At 37.5% G+C, this 21,376-nt stretch overlaps 1 protein-coding gene across 20 annotated transcripts in view; it reads right to left on the bottom strand.

Annotated features, from left to right (window-relative positions):
* Positions 1-21,376, bottom strand: part of TP63 (tumor protein p63) — a 235,575-nt gene that overhangs the window by 64,878 nt on the left and 149,321 nt on the right. For all 20 annotated transcript variants that reach the window (XM_028492229.2, XM_028492233.2, XM_028492250.2 and 17 more), the window contains one exon: positions 13,804-14,058. In XM_028492229.2, the coding sequence (XP_028348030.1) occupies positions 13,804-14,058 (255 nt within the window). The remainder of the gene's footprint in view (positions 1-13,803; positions 14,059-21,376) is intronic.

The raw sequence follows: 21,376 nt of genomic DNA, 5'->3' as shown, positions 1-21,376 counted from the left end.
AAGAGGGAGATAAATATATTTAAATGTATATTTGTATTAAAATGCAAAATTGAAACAAGTTTTACAAAAAAATAAACAAATTATATTTTTTCTATGGAATCCTTCAGATTATAGCCTCAGGATGCCCGAGGCAGACATTCATTTTCCCCTGCTCCTAATTGGGGTAAAAGTTTTAAAGGATTGTTCTAATATATCACCTCTTCCACATCGTGGAAGGCATCAGAAGCTAGAGGTACTCCTGTACCTCTAGATTGGATTCCCTATTGCAGTTCCTGATGCATGTGTGAGAAGGGCAGGTTTAGTCCAAATTCTAATCCTAAATTCATGATTCATCCTAATAAAAATCACCATTTACCAGGCACTGTTATGCACTCTACATTCATTATGTCTAATCCTATCAATAACCCTGCTACCTAAAGATGTATTATCCCCATTTTAGGGTTGAAGAAACTGCCCTGGAGACAGTGTCCTGCCCAAGGCAACATAGATAGAAAGAGGTGGAATTCAACCCCAGATCTATCTGACCACCAATCCTGAATTCTTTCCACTCACCACTCTGCCTCCTTAGGCACTTTGCCTTATTCTTTAGTAAAAGAACCACAGTCCCTGCTTTCAGAAAAAGGCAAAGCTTTGTTGGATGGGTAAGTGCTAAGATAGGTCACAATATTTGTAACTTTCAGTCTTGCAAGGTAACTAAAACAGATACACTTGTAGGTATCTCTCATATTTTACAGGGTTATATATTTTATATCACATCTCATTGTAATTTAGCAGTTGAAATAATATTTTCATTTTAAATCAGGAATTTACGGAAAAAAGATCATTCCCTCTTCTGCTTAAACGTTTCAAAGTATTATTATTATTTTTGGTTTCTGAAGCCTAAATTCTAATGCCAAACCAATTAAGAAAGCAATACGTTAAGAGCTAATCTATGCCCCACAAGCATATGCCCAAGTGACAACTTCAAAACAAATTTTCTAACCAGTTAAAAAAAGAAAAATCTGTTAGTTTGGGAACGCTTGTGAGCAAGTCTCAGAAGGATATAACCATTCTCACTGTTCACATAACAGTGTGGGCCATACCCAGGCATAAAATATCCATGCTAATTCCCTTGCTTCTAATTAACTTGTCTTGAAGCGTTCTCCATGTGCTGAGCATGGCTGACGCCTTTATTGAGACCAGCGACAAAAGGTATCTAAGTAGCTCTGGTCATTTCTATATATATGTGGATACCTACTAGGATCCTCAAAGGCAAACAGTAGGAATGTCAGAATCCAACCTAAGTTCTTTGAAGTTAGGTTGTGTTCTGAGTTAGTCGGAAGGAAAACTTATATTCAAAAGTAACTGTAATAAAAGAATACTTCTAACAGGGAGAAAGAATGTATAAAATTTAAAAATGCTTCTACATGAAGATACGGTTTCAATTATTACATTATGGCACCAACTAACGAGTTAAACCTCACATCTGTCTAAATAAAACCATCATTACTATCATGGGAAAAGGGCCTTAAAATTTTATTGCTTAATTTTATTTTACAAAAACACAAGCAGATAATTACAGAGATTTTCTTTCCAGGAAATTTCAAAGCATTTTAGAAAAGTATATAGAATTATATTTACTTACCGTATATTTATTGACTAAGACCATCTAGTATTGTGTACATTTTAAAGTAAGTGCCCAGTTCTCAAAAAGGAATAAGACTTGCTAGGTAAAAGAAAGTAAGAAGTCCCCTTTCCTCTCCTTTTCTGACATAGCTTAGTCAGCTCTCCTAAAAAGACAACTAAAGGAAATAAGAGGTATTTTCTTATGCGTCAAAGAAAAACATCCAGTAGACTATCAAATGCAGTAATCAATGAAGTGAAGATTTTAGACTGAATTTGAACATTCCATTTGAATTGGTTTGGCTCTTTTCCTCAAAGTAGAAGTCCATATCATGAAAATACACTATCAGGACTACAAAAGTGTCTTAGAAAACACTGAACTTACAAATTCAAAGTGTACACATTTTCCTTTAAAGAAGGATCTACTCACTACTTTCTTAGAAACCATTGTACTTCCTCTCTCTCCTGTTCTTTCTTTTGAGTATCCTCTCTCTATTCCCACTCTTAATTCCAAAGTATCTAAGAGGATAATTACACTAAGGTGGAGGCTGACAGAAGAGTCTATGAAAACTTAACAAAAAGACTGTTCCCAGCGCAATTCTTACACCTTTTAACACCTAGGTCTAAAATTTTTATGCAAAGAAAAGCATTATAGCTGAGAACTGTGGAGTGCTAGGCAAGAAATCAATTCTGAAATATGAATACATTATAGAAACTTATACAAATAGCTATATATTTAATTGCTTCATGAGTAGGAAACTAGACAGGAAGAAGTCTATATTTTCTTCTGGTTCTGCTGCTGAATGAGACATATTTTTTTCCCTAGATCTCAAGTTCCTCATCACTTGTCATTCCAACTTTTACACCAAAACGTTCATGAATGAGTTACTATTTGTTAAATTATATGATGATTCTCAGACATAAAATATAAATACCTGCAAGATATGCCTTTGTTACAATTATATACAAAAGTGTAAGCTGTAGTCTTTGAAGATAAATATACAACATAATCCATTACCAGTGAATATTATGAAAGGACAATATAAGCCTAAAGAATGAGTTATCCATGGTAACTTTTAGAGGCTGATTATTTTCTCTTGAAAGACTAATTAAAATAGTTATTTGCCAAGTGTCTTCCTAAACTCAAAGGGAATAAAGTTAGACTAAAGCATTTAAAAAGAGTGCGCATTTATTTATACATGCATGACTTCAACACATGCTAGGCATGAGAATAAGTAAAGGAAAAAGAGGTTACTTATCTATGTGGATTAGTTCAAAAAAGGAATTTTTAATTATCACAACAGGAGACATCTCCTATGCATCGGAAGTACAAAATGTTATTCCAAATTTCTATTATGAAAATGCTTTGTATTTTACATGTTGGGCAATCTGCTTTATCTAATTACCAACTAAACACCATTTCCCAAAGGCCTTCCCCACTAATTCCATTGTTTCATACAGAAAGGTTGGAAGAGTGAGGGTAGGTGATAAACTGGAATAGATAGTGTTTAGAGAGAAACACCAAACCCTGGGTCTAATAAACAATTTCTGTCCTCAAACACCTCCACTATCAATCACCAATGCAAAGGAACGGAACTCTCTCTAGTAGCGCTCCTAGCATTTCTCATAACCAGCTGCTTTGGGGGACAATTTTTCCTCTCAAGACCATTCCACTCTGGAGAGTGCGGTGGCAGGCAGGGATAGTAAACACACACCAAAACTCTATTTTCAAATTCAAAAGGATCCAGTTTTCCTTTTCTTTTCTTACATGCAAAATTGGTAATAATATCTTTTAAAATTGATTCACTGTCTTAAAATAAATAATGGTCTATACTACAGAATTTTTTTTTAATATAATTCTTAGCAAAAGGAATACATTTTGTAACTATTTATCTAATTCCCCTATTTTGAGAAACATAGGCTTCTCAAATCGTTACATATCAAATGCATCAAAATTCTGGTCTGTCAAATGTTAATTTAAATGTTTATTACAATAGCATATCAGTTTTAGATAAGTCAAGTTTATAAAAAGAACTGTTAGGATTTTATAAGTAAACTTAACACCCACTTAACACACATATGACAAGGCATACAAGATATTTAAGCAAATTTTATAGAACTATGAGAATCATTTTGCTGTTTTAAACAATTACCGTACCTTATAGAACTTTGCTTTTATGACATACAGTTAATCATATCTATGACTTACTTGATGACAATTTCTTGTTCAGAAACGTAATCCATAATTATAACATTATTCTTATGGGAAAATGAAATTTGCTTTTCCAAGAATACAAAGTAGTAAAAAAAAAAAAAGAAAAAAAAAAAAGAGAGAGAGAGAGGGGAAATTTATAACGTTTAATGTTAGGGCTCTAGATTCATAAAATCTCAAATTAACAGATAGAGTAAAAGGAAGAAAGTAAGCAAAGAGGGAGAGAGAAAGAAGGAATATCTTTGAAGCCCAAATTATAATTATTGTAAATTAACTCCTTTGTTACTCAACAAGCGTAAAATATTTGTATTTATATAAATATGTGTATTTATTTTTGCATTTTTAATGAAAAGTAAATGTTTCTTCTAATGACCTAGTCAAAATGATCACAATTTAAAACTCTGTTACTGGTTTGCTGAAATATTACCAATAAAACACTGAGACTCTAAGAAAAAAATTATCTGATTAACAATTACAGGATCTAATTAAACATGTTTTAAGAAGAAATTATTTTACATTAGAAAAAAAATACACACATATGCAAACATATATATTTATCCTACATTTATTTCTAGGGACTTGTAGATCTATACTGTTTCATTTCATGTCTGCTTATAAATGGAAAACCTCAAAAAACTGCCTGAATTGTAAGCATGGATATGATGTACTATTCACTCAGGTAAATCGAAAAACAAAAATGCAGGATCCTGAGATAATAACATACTGTGTTTTTAGAGCTTCACCTCTCAGGCTCCCAAAGTACTTTGTAAATTTTAATTAAGCCTCACAGCAATCCTACCAAGTAAATATTACAATACCCATTTAACAGATGAGCACAAATAAAGTCATTTGCCCCAGATCACAGAGTTTTTTAGTGCCCACAAGTTGTCCTTCTGAGTTCTGTGTTCTACTTAATAAGCCACACTCTTCAGGAGCCTGTCAGATGACTTCTCAAATTCCAATGAGGATCCTTAAGTAAGCAGTCATTATTCTTTCGACTTAATACAACTTGGAAACCACTCCAAGTAAAAGAAAAAGTCTTTTGAAATGGTGTCCTCATCTTATTTGTTATATTTTCCACAAGATTTAGTGCAGATGATACTGGTAAAACAGCATAAAGAGGAAAACAAAAATGCAAACTAAAGGAGTAACCCACAAAAGAACACCTGTTTGATGAACTGGAAGACACAGAATTAACTCTGCATAAAACAATTAGAAATTACATTCCAATTCTTCAGACCCTTGTAATAAAATAACAAGGTGGTAAATTATACTGTTTCATTTTTTTAACTAAGAAATCATGAGTCTTCATTATTAGATTCAAAGTGAAATGAGAAGGTGGATTCTATTTGTAAAGTGAGAATCCCTCCCTAATTCACCTCACAGTAAATTAGACCTAGGGTCTCTGGCTACTCTCAATTTCCTTTAAATTTCAGCTGAGGGCAGCCTGATGATGGGGTCGTAATCTTTATTAAAAACCACAGGAGAGATGCCTGGTAATATCAGTACCTTTAGGCCCCTGTGTGCCTAATTACAGGACCCCTTGTTCTAAAAACCATTCCATGTCTACAAAACATCTGCAGGGCTTCAAAGAGTCTAAGATTTTCCTTTCTGTTCTACGATAAACTTTTCTTTAATTTCAAAAAATTAGAAGCTGTTGAGCAGAAAGCTATGTTATCTCATGCCTTCTTCAGGCTCCAGTGACCTAATAGACATACTAATTGCTGCTGATATAAAACCATGAGGATTTATTTCATATGTAGTTGCTTTTATGACATGACAGCTGATTGCAAAATACTTCTCATGAGAAAAATACATATTCCCTTCACCACCCGAGGGGGTGGGGACAGTTACAAGACTTGATCACACTACGGAAATGGTTAATACCAGGGAGTGCAAACAGGAGAAGGTGTAAAGCTCACATATGGGAAGACACTGAGAGCAATAAATGGCACCCATCATTCAGGGCTGACTTGAAGAAATCTCTGTCAAACTGAATGATACATAGTATTTTTTTAATGGCTCAAGAAAAATACAATGACATTATTCTCTGTCTATACCTCAATTTTCTGGTGATTTTTGTTCTGCCACACCCTCTATGTGCTAATACAAATGAGCCATTGGTTAGTGAGCTGAGAAAACTGATTCGAAGCACTTTCAATCTCACTGCCTTTTCTGGGTACAGCTTTGGCCAATTTTAGTTAAGTTATGGAGTCCCATAAATTCTCTAAGTATTAATTTTCTAAGTATTAAAACAAAACAGGGTTTCCTTGGTGGCAGTGTTAGAATCCACCTGCCAATGCAGAGGACACTGTTCGAGCCCTGGTCCGGGAAGATCCCACATGCGGTGGGGCAACTAAGCCCATGCGCCACAACTACTAAGCCTGTGCTCTAGAGCCCATGAGCCACAACTACTGAGCCCGTGCACCACAACTACTGAAGCCCGCATGCCTAGACACCTTGCTCTGCAACAAGAGAATCCACCGCAAGGAGAAGCCCGCACATAACAACGAAAAGTAGCCCCTGTTTGCCCCAACTAGAGAAAGCCCGTGCACAGCAACGAAGACCCAACACAGCCAAAAATAAATAAATAAATAAATAAATAAATAAATAAATAAATAAATACTTTTAAAATAAATAATAAATAAAACAAAACAAACAAAGAAGATTCTTTCCTTATGCCAAGGACCCAATGCTGCAAATCGTTATATTTTATAAAATAAAATTTTATAGGAATATGAAGGTAAGAAGGTCATTAACTGCATGAAAACAAACTGAGACAGATCTACTTTGATAATGTATTGCTTAGTTTATTGCAGGGGGTGGGAGGGGGCAGTCAATCTATAGGACTTTTGAAAGGAACAGAGAATTATTATTTCCAAATGGAATATATTTATTTGTAATTTTCCCCTTAGATGCTTGCTCTAGTTTCCAGTTATTTTATTTAAATTTTAAGTAACTGTCCCTTGTCACTGTTAAATATACTGCAAAGACAGCCTTCAGTCTGATTATTGTTTTGTTTGGTCTGTGGTTTTTACAACTTTTTTTTTTTAATGAATATATCACTTAAAGATCTGGAGATATTACATGCAAATCCAGGTTTCTAGATGCTCTTGAAAAATTCATCTTTTAACTCCAGCCCTACCTTCCCCCATGACACCAGGGTGGAGGTGCAAAGCAGATTCCCTTGCAGACAAGGTGTGTAAACTCATCTTGCCACTGTCCCCATCCCCACCATCCGACTCATTTACACTACCCCCTAGTGCCACAGATATTTGGGTTTGCCACCTTCAAGGTAGTCCATTATTAGTGGAAGTGATTTTTTTAGGGAAATGGGCCTGATGATCGGATCCCTGCTCTTGATGGAAATTTCCATGGTAATTTATTTATATCACAATCCTCTTCATAATAATCCACCCTTCTGGGAAACCAAAGCTGCAGTGGTAAAACAAAATACCAAGTGGCGGGGGTAATATCTACAAAACCAAATTGACTACTATGAATAATAATATAAGTGAAGGAGAAGGAGGAAGAGGAAGAAGAGCAGGGCAAAGAATAAGAAGGAGAAAAAAGGGGGGTTGCTGTTATTCTTTTTGTAGTACAAAAAGAAAGGCAAGTTTATTTAAATTTGCTATTTATTTCTCCTTAATCAGTGGCCAGTTCTCGTAACATTAGATGCAATAAATAAATAAATATAAAATGTTTTTCCTTTAAATAGAAACTGTACCGTGGATTCAAGAAATCACTGAGCAGAGTCTGGGAGGGCCCTAAACATCAGATTAGGTGAAACTGGCTTATCATGAATACATTAACCTAGAGTTAATTTAAACAAATTAGGGCAAACTTGCTAAGTTATTCTGCTCTGGATGTGGGGACAACACCCCTATAGCATGGCTTACTATTGAAATTCACTTTCAAGTCCAAAACCTAGAGTTAAATAAGTAACATAAACCGTCCCCAAGAATCTCCAAACCCTTTATTTAGGACATTCTTCCTCGATACTCTCATCAACTAAGAAATACCTTGGATAACAGGTGACAATGCTCAATGTTATTATTTTCTTTGTCATGGGAGGAGCACAAAAAGACACTTCTTTATGTACCTCTAGAGGTTTACAGGATAGCTCTGGCAAGAGGTGAAAATAACCTTGTTATGATTAACAAATGTACCACTGGCAAGAGACAAGTCTATTGACTTCTGTCCCTCAGCAATGAAATCTAACAGCCACTCAGTTAAGACCAGCCCCAGTAAAGGTTCAAGCGTTGGTGAGAAAAGCGTTTCCTTTGTGCAAGGAAGCTGATAAATCATATTCACCATGGAAAAGCTTGTCTGTACATCATGTCCTTTGATGGGCTATTCTTAAGAGTCCCAAGATTCCAGAGGGCCACGCAACAGGCTGGCTTGCATTAGATTTCTGCAGAGCTGGCAGCCTTCTTCTGGAAGTCTTACATTACAGGTAACCTGATGACAGGGAGGGTGGGCCACAGGCAGGCATCTCAGCTCGCCTGTGGAAGAGCCAAGGGGAGCGAGCTTGCAAGACCCGATATGCTGGGATCAATGAAACTCTCCGGGGAACTGGCTGTTCCCCTTTCAAATGCCGCCTCCCTAATCTCTCCACTTGCTCAAGTCAGAATCTTCAAAGCTCTGAACACGACATGAGGCTGGCATGGTTAGGAAAGGCAAAGGAAGAGGGCTCTCTAAATCACGGGTGAAGGCAAATGGCATCGAATTAATGGACAGTTAACAGTCAAGATCAGAATGGAGGGATGCTGCTTGGGACTGTAATTATTTCCTTTGGCCACGAGGAGAAAACAAAGTTTTTTCATATTTACTAAGGGCCTACTATATACTGGATATGGCTCTGAGCACTTAGGTCCAGGTGCCTGCCCTACAAGACCTTGACATCTATGAAGGGAAAAAAATCACAAGAGCAAAAAGAGATATAGGTCCAAAGTCCAGGGTCATTATCTCAGACGGAGAGCACAACAGAAAAACACTAACCTGAGGATTTTCCCAGTATTTGCACACAGATTATACTGTGTGTCCTGGGTTGTGGGGAAAACAGCTCTCAAACTGTCAAAGGTGCGTGAGGCTGATAATCAAGACAGATTGATCTATATTCACACACAAAAAACGCCTTGTCCCTGGCGTCCAGCAAAAGAAAATACTTTGCCCCCTGAAGTAGTGTCCTTACCAGTCCTCTCAAACCTCAAGTAGGTGCCGTAACAAGGCTTATCTCATCCTCACCAGCAACTCCAAAAGCATTCCAGATCGGTACCTATGATTCTTCTGAATGGCCATCGAGTATTCTGTTATGTGGATATGCCACAATTTATGGAACCAGTTCCCAGCTGGTGAGTGTGTAGGTTGCCTCCAATACTTTTGCCACCGCAAAACCACTGCTATTCTTTATTTAACACAGAGAATTAAAAAAAAAAAAAAAAAAAAAAGGACATCCCCATAAATGAGAAATAAATGCTGGAATTCAACAGGTTCTTAAAGCTGGAAAAGACCTTTCCTAGTGCCGGCAAGGAGAGCCTACATCTGCTTGGACAGAGTTAGGAAAGCAGCTTGGCCAGCCTGCAGAAGTCTGCATATGGGAGGGGCTGATATCATCCTATGCCATCTATTCACACATTTGAGTAGTGGATAATATCACAGTCCTGTGGGGCTGGAGTATGCATGCTAATAGCCCAAAAGCACTAAGAAAAAAGAAAAGTAGAAGACATTCTGCTTTGCATTCTCTCAAATTATTACTTGCGGCACAACTGAACCCTCAACAAAACTATAATAAGCTCGTGAAGCAAAGGGATTCAAATTCAGACTCAGTTAACACATGTATGCCTATGACTAGCCAGGTGCTGATAGGTGCACTTACATGTGGCATGTAATCCTCAAGATAAGGAAAGTATGAACATCCCTATTTGTAGGTGGAAAAAGTCAAGTTCAAAGAGATTGAACTCTCTGAGCAGGTCCCAGATGCTGCTAGTAAATTTCAGGGTTGAAATCTGTACCTAAGTTTCTTGCCATTTCCAAATTACCATACTGTCAGCTGGCCTGTGGCTGATGAGTTCCAGCTATAATGCTAGACCAGCACTTTATTATATTAAATGTTAGGCCTCTGTCAGTAAGTAACAATTACACTGTGGAAATAAGAAGAAAGTCTGAAACCCAAGTCCTAAATTCTGTGTTGGTTTGGGTGTGACTCTGTGTGTGTGTGTGTGTGTGTGAAAGAGAGAATATGGAAGAATGTCATTGCTCTTCACTTTATTTCATTGGAAGAATTTTTAAATAGATACCATATTTTTATGGAACTGGGAACACACATTCGTTAGTGGAAACAGAGAAAGCAAAGGCAATATGTGTATATACTTTAAATATATTAATTATATTTTGGCAGTGACTCAGTAAAACCAGAAATTAAAAGAGAAAACAACACAAAAGGATGACAAGTGATAAAATGGTACTAATAAAATTTTTACTAAAGAATTACCAGAAGACTATGAGATACATGTGACCCTTCCTAATGACAGCTGCTTTTGCTGCTTCCAGTTTGTGGGCAGTTTTTAAAATATAGTGTTTTTATTTTGAAAAATTGCTTTAAAATGCAGAGATGCCTAAGAAATAGGTGTTGTATAATGTAGCGTAAAAAGTGTCCTTTGTCAGGTGGCTTCACTCCATACTACCCAGGGCCTGTGAGTGTCTGTATCGCCTTCTGTCAATGAAGAGAAAGACAGTCTAGATAAGATGGTGGAGAGACTTGAACTGGGAGGGAGGGAGGCCTGGGTTCCTCTATTTCCTTGGCTGGTGATCAGCCATGTAACCTTTACTTCTTGAAGTTTCCTCATTTCTAAAATGGGGTAACAGCCTCGGTTCTGAGGCTCCAAGTTGCACGAGAGAACACTTAAAAATGTGAGATCTGTGTATAAGTGTGAGGATATATAATTTGGCTCAAAGAGTTAGGTGCTGCTAATGTATAAGACACTGGTGTCCACGGTTAAGAATTTACATATTTTTAGGTGATCTCAGGAGTTACTCAAACAAGGGTTCAAATGTTCTGGATTTAGATGAAATGTAGCTGGGCCTAAAATAAGTCTAATTGCGAACAAGAAAGAACATGAATAAAAATATAAATACCATGTGATACACTAGTAGGATGGAATGGACATCTAATTCAATCATTTTATTCTGTAATATCTATAGCATACACTGTAGACAACTGAACAGAAACCCAAGAAAGGCAAACCAGCTTAACCAAGGTCACTTATTAATGGCAGGCAAATGAACTGATTAGAAGCTAAGTTCTTCTAAAAACTATGTTGATTGATAATACTATCTCATCTTAAGGAAAAGAAGTAGTTTTCACCCTATTCATCCTCATCAGAGGCACAGACTGAATTCTAGAAAGATGAAGTGACTTGGCTAAGGTCACGAGGATGATCAGTGAGAATCCAGGTTTTCTGGCTCCCAAGAGATGCTCTTTCCCATCACCACAGTGCCTACTCCTTTTTCAGAGTCCTGATACCACTGCTGTCACATGTAAGGAAATTTTACTAGGGTACTCTACAAAACATTTTCTTTATTTTTTAAAAAAATAATTTATTTATTTATTTATTTATTTTTGGCTGCATTGGGTCTTAGTTGCTTTCTGCTGGCTTTCTCTAGTTGTGGCAAGCGGGGGCTACTCTTCGTTGCGGTGCGCGGGCTTCTCATTTTGGTGGCTTCTCTTGTTGTGGAGAATGGGCTCTAGGCACGGGCTTCAGTAGTTGTGGCATACAGGCTCAGCAGTTGTGGCTCATGGGCTCAGCAGTTGTGGCTCGCAGGCCTTAGAGCACAGGCTCAGTTGTTGTGGCACATGGGCTTAGTTGCTCTGCGGCATGTGGGATCTTCCTGGACCAGGGCTTGAACCCATGTCCCCTGCACTGGCAGGCGGATTCCTAACCACTGTGCCACCAGGGAAGCCCCATTTTCTTTACTTTTAACCTACCACTTATGTAGGTATCCCCAACCATTTTTTTTTTTTTGAGACAGTGTACCTCTGAGAGAGGGGATTTGATGGAAGATGGTTCAGAATTGCACTAAAACTGAAAAAAAGCGTTAAGATTTCTGTATGAGGAGGTGGGGAGGGAGAGGGGAGGAAGAAAGATGGATGTGCCATCATGCTCCATCCCCAAGGTTCTTAAGCCATTTTAGGAGGGCAGTGATTCTTCATTTAGTGGCCCCAACATGCCCATTATCCCTCAGATGTGCTCACTCTTAACATAGTAGAGCTCTGCAAATGTCAGATGAAAAACTGTTAGCTTTGAAGTTCAGTGACTGTAAACATCCAATTGGTGTGACCCCTATTCAAAAACACATCAGTGCCCCATTTATAAAATGGTTATTTTAGTGGTTCTTCAGCAAGATATTACTTAGATCAATCAACCAATATATCTTTAAGTTTACTCTAAGTTTACTCACCTGGAGTGTCCACCTCCACAATTATTAATATAAAAGAGACTAAATAGTATGACACGATTGATTAAAAAAAGCACATGGAAGAGAGATCAAGTTTTAAGCTAACACTTCTACTTTATGGTTGAAATACGAACCATGACAGAACCGCTTCTCAAACCATGAAAGAAAAGCACTAAGATAAATTTTTAGACAATTATGGGACATCCTGAGGTGAAATGGTGAAAAGAAAAAGAAAGGACATAATCTAGTGGGAGGAGGGTGGCAGAATCAGAAATAGCACCAGCTACACAAAAGTCTCTGTAACTTTAGGGATGCCACCGAATCCCCATGTTTTTTCAGCTTTCCTCACTAGTAAAATGGGAGTTGTGAAATGTGCCCTACCTAGCTCACAAAAAAAGTGAGGTCAAAATGAGGGGACACGTGTGAAATTATGTTGGAATTTAGTATTACTAATGCAGATTATTTTATAAACTCTGTACAACTGGAGAAAAGCCTGGATACTGTAACATACAAAGAGAAATGATTTCCAAAGAAACCTATCTGCCAAAGAGGGAAAAATCTGTTAAAACAAATTGAAAGCTACTTCTCAACAAGACGATGACGTTTGGAAGCATTTCTATAATCTTGGCAAACATTAAATTCTTTGACAAAATGTGCGTCACTTTGGTCTTGAGCATTCTCTGATCAACCAGTTAAAACCAGTCTTATAGGTTTCCCCCCTTATATTTAAGCTTTATTCATGTTATAATAAAATAAACTCTGAAATAGAATCAACATTCTTGTAGCTTTTTTAATTTTTAAAAGTATTTCCATGTTTTCTTAGAAAAGTTATATATAAGATTTTTTTCAACATTTTTCATCAGAATCTCTTTGAAGCTAATTTAGGCCTCTAATGTGTAGTTTAGGAGGATTTGGGGAGGGAAACTTGCTTCTACATGTAATAGATATATATGTATCAATAAATTATGATTCATGTTATAGAACCCACATGCACAAATTTAACCCTTTCTTAATAGATGAGATCTTAATTTCTTTTTACACTGTGTTTGTGATTTTATTCATTTTTTAAAAAAATCGCACCTTATTGGGACATTTATTTTTTCAAAATAATGAGACTGGTAATGCCTACATTCTGCAGACTGCAAACACATATCCTACGATTACGGTATTTTCCATTGGCGTAATGCTTTACATTTTTCCAAAAAAAATCTTTCACACAAGGGACCTCCCAACAGCGTGAGGCAGGCTAGAACGCATCAACTGAAATTGCTAGGAGCCAGCCAGAACGCAGGAGTTTGGTTCCCAGATCAGGGCTGTTCCTACTAAATGGCACTTTCTCTCTCTCTGGTTCAGTGTTGAATATTTCAAACCAAAATGTCCTTAGAGGACAGGGAGAAATTTTGCACCATTCAATATGGGGCTCTAAGCTTTGATGGAGGAGGGAGCCGGGGGCGGGGGCGCGAGGGGTGATGGAGAAGACCCTTGTACTTGGGGATCAGGTTCAAGGACACATGGACGCCCGGTGCTCTTACCGTCCAGGTGGCAGACTTGGCGGTGCTGGACTGCTGGAAGGACACGTCAAAGCTGTGTGGGCCCGGGTAGTCGGTGTTGGAGGGGATGGCGGGCGAAGGCGAGAGGGCGTCGAAGGTGGAGCTGGGCTGTGCGTAGGGCGAGGGCGCCGTGACGCTGTTCTGCGCGTGGTCTGTGTTGTAGGGACTGGTGGACGAGGAGCCGTTCTGGATCTGCTGGTCCATGCTGTTCAGGAGCCCCAGGTTCGTGTACTGTGGCTGCGGGACACCCAGAAACCCCCCACGTTAGCCATTGAAGCTGCAGATCCTTGCTGCCAAAAAGGCATCATTTGGTGAGTGCCTTCTACAGAGTTCCACCTCACGTCTGCAACACTTCACACTCAAGGGAAAATGACCGATTTGTCATGCATAGTTCGAAACACCAAGAGAAACCCCAGGCGTGTGTATGTTTTGTAATGACCTGCACAGTTCACACAGCTTCATGGGCAACCTTTGGAGACTGCGGTCTCTCGGAGAGCATTTGAAAGTGGATTATGTGCTCATTCGCAAACTGGGCAAGAAGTGCCAGTGCTCCGTAGCTGCTTATGAATTCTTTAAAATAAGTGAATACTGACTGCTATTCTTTTTTTTTTTTCCTTCTTCTGTCCTGGTATTCAGAATGAAAAAGACCACTGGATAGATATGTTCTAGAGGAGACTTAAGCATCAAATTGTTGTTTACTGAGAAAAATCAATTGTCCTCCAAATTTCCTTTTAGTCATCATTCTAAATTCTGTCTCAGGGTACCGACTTGCCCCCAGGGACTGGGTTCATGAAGACTGGAAGGAAATGAGTAGCAGGGATAGGGAGAGGCAACTATATATTTTAAAAGGTTACATGCTAGCAGACCATCCAAACAGCCTAATTTTTCATCTGCTTTTTCATTTTCTTTGTAGCCGTTTACTATTTTCTAAAGTAGAACATGTGTAAGAGAAATATCATCTAGTTATGATTAAAATTCTATGTTTGAAATATATATTAATTCATATAGCTTCTCTGCCAGGTGTTTTATTTCTTCTAGGAAAACCGGCACCAAGTAGGTATTCAATAAGATGTTTATGGGAAGAATGATTTAACTTCTCATTTCATCCGCAAAAAATCTTTACTGTATTACTATCAGAGAGGGGAAGTGATTTGCTCAAGCATTGGCTAATAAGCAAAGAGTAGGGATTTTGAAACCAAATCTTCCGATTCCAAGTCCAGGACCCTGCCAACACCATCACACCTGTCAGCCTGATAAGATAATCCAAGTCATTCCTGAGTTGAATTGGACACATTTCCAGAAGGGGCCACCAGCCTGTGTACCATTTTCCCTTTGTGAAACCTTCTGACACGTGGAAACCTGTTTCTTCAAGTTAGCAACAGGAAAACAAATCAAAAGCAAAAAGAAGAAGGCAGTCCCGTGGGTGCATATTTTATAAAGGAAATGAGGAGTCTGGCTCTTCAACTGAAATATAACAGAGTCCCAGATTAAGTCAAACTACAGAGAAGAACAAGCTCACAAAGAAATGGATGCTTGAAAACAATCTTAATTCAACTTTAAGCGTAAGAAAATTATTTTACTAAACTTTAAGTATTTCACATGGGGAGGAGAAAGGACTCTGCCATTCCATTCAGTCCAGAGAGCATCTGTCTAACTGTTAACGGTTGCATGCCCATTCCATTACATTTATACATTCGCATTCCACTGCCGAATGCCATGTCCCCATTTGCTCTTCAAATAACTATTCATCTCTTTACACTTATCCCCCTGCTGACAAGAGCAGCTGTTAGTCTCGCCTTCACTCCCCTCTGACTTCCACAGATCCTAGTCCTCCTCTCCTCCATCTTTAGCTTCCCCTCTTGACAGGTGAGGCAAACTGCAGGTGAGACAGCTATGAGAGAAAAAACTAAAACCTGAGGCCCGGACAAAGGCGTCCACACCCCTGGCTGAATGAAAGCTCTTAGGTGTCCAAGCCTGCGGCAACAGGCTAGAAAGGGGATTGAAATTATTATTTGTGTTAAAGTTAAGGGTCAGTATACAAAGCACTCCTGAGCGTCCTGTAGGAATCAGATAATGCTCCCAGAGGCACGTGCTTCCCTAGAGCAGTACAATTAGGGAGGTAGCCGCCCCTGACAAAGGGGACAAAGAAATTCGCCAAGAACTTTCTCACAGGCAGTAAAAAGCCTGTTGGGCCAACCCTTTCCTCCTCCTTCTAGCTACACAGAATGGAACTTCAGCTAATTGTGCGCTTGGAGGAGAACAAAGAAACATGGCCCTTTGAATTTTTTTTTCCAATAAATGTAAAGAGAAAAGTTTGGGGACCCAGCTTTAAAAGCCAGTGAGTAAACACTCAGTGCTGCTTGAAGGACATAAGAGAAATGGAAACTCCATTTACCTCAGGGGTACAAAGACGACGTCTCTGGGACAGCAGTGAGACTGAACATATGGGGTGGCACCAAAGAACTAGAAACTATATTTCAAGCCATTAATAGGTGTTGATGGCTATGCTTTTACATGCCATAATTTTTAATCCCAAAAAGTTCGGGTGAAATATTTTACTTCACAATAGGATTTGCTTCCAGTGCTGACGCCTCAATTTAGATAATGTAAAACTAGATTTCTCAGGTTTGGGCAAAGAGCTGCTGACTATTTAAGATAAAAATGGGAAAACATATTTCATTTTAAGCTTTCCTCAAATTTTACTTTAAAGAAACAAAAGCTAAGTAGTATACTCAATTGTCTTTTAAAAAAAAAGCATAAAACCAACACTAACTTTGAATTAACTAGCCTGAAACACACAGCAACAAACCCACCAAAGTAAGAATTGTATGATTAGAAATCTTCTTGGAGACTTTCCATGGCCTTATTAAAAATTTATATCATAAACCTGCCATAGGAATTAGTACTTTTGAAGTTAATTTTAAAAGCATTTAATTGACAACGACCAAAAAAGTTTCTTATTTGCTTATTTCTTTGATTTGAAGAGAGTGGACGTGTTGACAAAGTACAACTAGAGGCAGAAGGCAGACCAGCATAGCCAAGAAGAACAAGCGTTAGGTAGGTAGGACCAGCAAAATAATTCACAGTGCCCATCGCAAAATGAAAACACAGGGCCTCTTGTTCATAAATTATTAAGAGTTTCATAATGGTGACAGCAGAACATTAAACAAAGCACGGGGCCCTCTCATGACTGCACACTTTGCAGCCTGTGAAGCTAGCTCTGTGCCAGGTTAATGTGAATAATATTTATTTCTTCTTTTCCACCAAAGTGAAGCTGGCGGGATGAAGGAAGCAGTACCTGTACCCTTTGTTTACTTCAGTAATTCCATAAACACAGAAGGGAGAAATTTGTGTTATGCTGGGATGCTAATGAGATGCCTATTTATGATGACAAGTAAAATCGTCTCTGAAGTTAGAACATGACACTCGTACGAGTACCAAAAAGTGCCCTGAGAAGAACTCTTTGGGGTCCTCTGTGTCCCATGTGTTTCTTATGCAACAAAAGCTATTAGAACATTTGAAATGTAATAGGAAGTAGATTGTCCCTTTCTAGCAACAAGGTATCTTGATGTTCGAATAACCTTAACATACTCTATGGGGACTCAGTGAATGAATGAACAGCGTTGTATATCTACCCTATCATGTCTGAAAGAGGAGACAGTCTTTTCTCCACAACATATAAAAGGTGAAAATGAACATGATTTGCCTGATATCTATTATAAGCCTGATAAAGTAAAACAGTGGATTTCCTTTGAATTCGAACAGATGCTTCATTTCCTATAAAATAACTTTGAAATAGAAGACACTGCCTGGACCCTAGAAAATTACCAACATCTGTAGCTGAAAAGTATTCAGCTTCATCACAAACTAGCTGATCTGCCCACAGAAAGGATAAAACACACCTTGGTCACAGAAACTTCATATACTCCGGGTAATCACAGAACACCCTGGGGGGTGTTCTAAAACATGGAGCTGGTATGGTAAGTGTAGGGATACCCAGGGGCTGAATCTCAAACTGCCTGCTTTCACCATTAGGAAAGAGCAAGTATAACTACCATTCCCAAATATAGAAAGAGGGTTTCCTTGTTTGTTTTTCTCCTCCCGTAAGTTCTTTCGCATTCCCATTGTCATCTACAGACTGATTTATTTCTTCAGTTTTGATGGTTAGAATTAAAATGGCAACAAAGAATAGAGATTTCTCCTGACTGGTCGTTGTTTTAAAAGCGTCCTATATAAATGCAGTTCCTTTAGTTTATTTTATTTTTCCTTCCTGGATTACACTGTTTAATGATCTTAAATTCTGAATATATTGTGGGCCTGAATTTTCTTCTCATCAGCTCAGCAATAATGTATATCAGTATATATCACTGTAAACAAAACTTAATATTGAATTAATATTGAATATAAACCTGGGTTTATACCTACTTAAAGTTGACTCTGTAATTACTTTCCTGTAAAATAATTTAACATCAAAAAAGAATTCCAGTCAAGTCATATGACCAGTGCAATGAAACAGAAACATAGGTATAATTTGCATTTCTGAAAATCTCTCTCCTCCAATGTATCTGTGTAAGAGAAATTTTACAAGTTCTTTTTCTCACCTTTCCTAGATATTACTATCTGTAATAGCTAATTTATGGCAACGATAGTCAATAATATATGGCAAGAGATTAATAAAAAATGGGAATGCAGACCATATCAGGCATAGGAGAGGTTACTTTGGAAACATATAATCAATTTATTTACCTCAATTCAAATGGATCCTTGTCACAGGAAACAATAACTTGCCCAAATTTCATTTGAAAAAAATTATATTTATAATCCTTGACTGACTGTTAGAGGAGGCTAGGGAGTTAAACATTCTTCAGTGCTCCTTTTATTCGTGAATAGATTCTAGTAATGCAGAAGAACTCTGAACTTAGACTTGGGTAACATGCGGTTTAAGGCCCAACACTGCCACTAATTTGCCATCTACCCCTGGGCAACGTACTTAAACAACCTGGACCTTAGTTTGCTATAAAGTAAAATCTGTATAAAGTTGAGGAGATTGAATCTGATGATCAAACATAAATGGTGCACCAGTTCTAACATTTTTCTAGGGATGACCATTCTCATCTACAATACTATGTAAAAATAATGCCATGAGATTGCTTTCAAAAAAATGAGATAACTGTTTTGTTTTTTTTTTCTTCATACAGATTTGCCAGACCAAACCTACAAATCCAAATTATTTCAGGCAGCATATATAGTTTCCTCAGCTAATATAACCTTTCACCTCAGGCTTCATGGAGGAGCTTTCTGAACACTCTAAAGCCCCTCCCGGGAAAAGAAAACAGCTTTCTTCATGACCCTGGCTTTGCAAAGCATCCATTGGATTATGCTCTAGCAGACAGTACTACATTTTTATCCCTAAATATTGGCAGAATAGTGACTTTTAAACAAGCACTGCCTGAGGGAGAAATGCTTGTCATTTTTTAGTCTTCTACCACCTGCCTCACCTCAAAGAATGATGGTTTGTTTTATGCTAGAATTAAACACAATTGATTGAATGTGCTCCATTTGAGGTCAAGAAGATATTTGAATTCTAATGTTAAATTAAAGCACAATCTTTTCACCTTAAGAATGTACTCAGCATCACGTTTTTCTCAAAACCAGGTTTTGGTAGATATAAAATATTTCACTTCTTTTGTCTTCCAAATGATCCTAGAAAGTGAGTGGAGGTAAAATATACTCATACCTTATAACGAACAAAATGTAAAAATAAAGCATTAAAACCCACAAACCTAGAAAGACAACCTGCAAAGAGTTTACTAGAATGTGTTATGTTCTGAAACAAAGTGTCAAGATTCCTCTGAGGTCCAAGATTCCATAACTTAGGAGAGAGCTCCCTAAAAGCTCCAGCCAAGGTTGACAAGAGCAGGTGAGACAAATAAATACAAAGTTGGCTAATCAGGTAGACAACAGTGTCAACAAATATTAGCCATAGTACTTGAAAAGCTAGGAAGTGTGAAAAGTAGAGAAGCTAGAACTCAATCCAAATTTAGCTAAATTACACTGTGTAGAGCTCAATTAAGGAAAAATAAACTTTAAAGTCTATGATTTCATTAAGTACTCCCTTTTAGTAATAATGACAAATAAATAAAATTATAAACAAGAGCATCTCAATTCTAAAAAAAAACCTGACATCACCATTACATACCAAGGAAGCACTGGGCTTAGCAGAAAGGTATAATTTTAATATTCAGTAATTCTTGATCAAAATAATAGGGAAAAGTATACAGTTTCAGTTTCTTTAAAGTGAACCAGGAGTTATTTATTAAAGTTGGGTCAAAAATGTGTTTGAGGAAAGTTTTAATCTATAACAATCCCTGTCTTAATAGTTTTTTAAGCAGACATGGTAATGCTAAGAGAAGAAAGTACATAGTAATGGAGATCTTTAGTGATGGGTTATACCATCTATATGGAAAGCATACCATAGTAACTTTAGAAGCTCATCAATAATGCTTTGCTGGGTTTTAAAGTGAGTTTAAAATATTTAAAAATAACTTTGATAATGTATCTGTCTAAACCATATCAGAAATTATGACTTAAAACCCTTTAAATGTGATTAAATGTGATTAATGTTTTATCACAGGAGGTAGTTTTGCTCACCGTGATATGAAACTGAAGACATACCAATTTCAATAAAATAATGGTGACCATCAAGATTAAAAAAGTCTGAACCCTATTTAGCATCCATATTTTAATCCTCTGGGAGAAGAATCTTAGCTATTACTATTACTATCACTCCTCCTCCTCTGCTACTATCACTAAGTTCTCTCTGAGTCTTACTATGTTCCTCATAGTGTTTAAGTGCTTTGCACATATTTACTCATTTAATTCTCATGAGTTAAGTGGAATTATTATCCCATGTTTTATACATATTTTACAGACGAGGAAACTGAAGCTCCACAAGATTAAGTGCTCAGGGTAGTAAGTGACAGAGCTCAGATGTGAAACCAGTAAATCTGTCTTGAGATTTACCCACTTTCTTAAGTATCCTTCACTCAGAGTCACTCAGATTTCTGCTTGGAATATTTATGTAAGAGTTACACTCCCAGAGATAAACCCACGCACGTATGGTCAACTAATCTATGACAAAGGAGGCAAGGATATACAATGGAGAAAAGACAGCCTCTTCAATAACTGGTACTGGGAAACTGGACAGCTACATGTAAAAGAATGAAATTACAACACTCCCAAACACCATACACAAAAATAAACTCAAAATGGATTAAAGACCTAAATGTAAGAAGGGACGCCATAAAACTCTTAGAGGAAAACATAGGAAGATTTGCAAACGAATCAACAGACAAAGGATTAATCTTCAAAATATATAAACAGCTCATGCAGCTCAACAGCAAAGAAACAAACAACCAAATCAAAAAATGGGCAGAAGACCTCAATACACATTTCTCCAAAGAAGACATACAGATGGCCAAGAGGCACATGAAAAGCTGCTGAACATCACTAATTATTAGAGAAATGCAAATCAAAACTACAATGAGGTATCACC

The sequence above is a fragment of the Physeter macrocephalus genome, chromosome 1, assembly GCF_002837175.3.
Source record: "Physeter macrocephalus isolate SW-GA chromosome 1, ASM283717v5, whole genome shotgun sequence".
NCBI lineage: Eukaryota > Metazoa > Chordata > Mammalia > Artiodactyla > Physeteridae > Physeter > Physeter macrocephalus.
The sequence above is the reverse complement of the archived record's forward strand: the minus strand, read 5'-3'. Positions and strand labels throughout refer to the sequence as shown.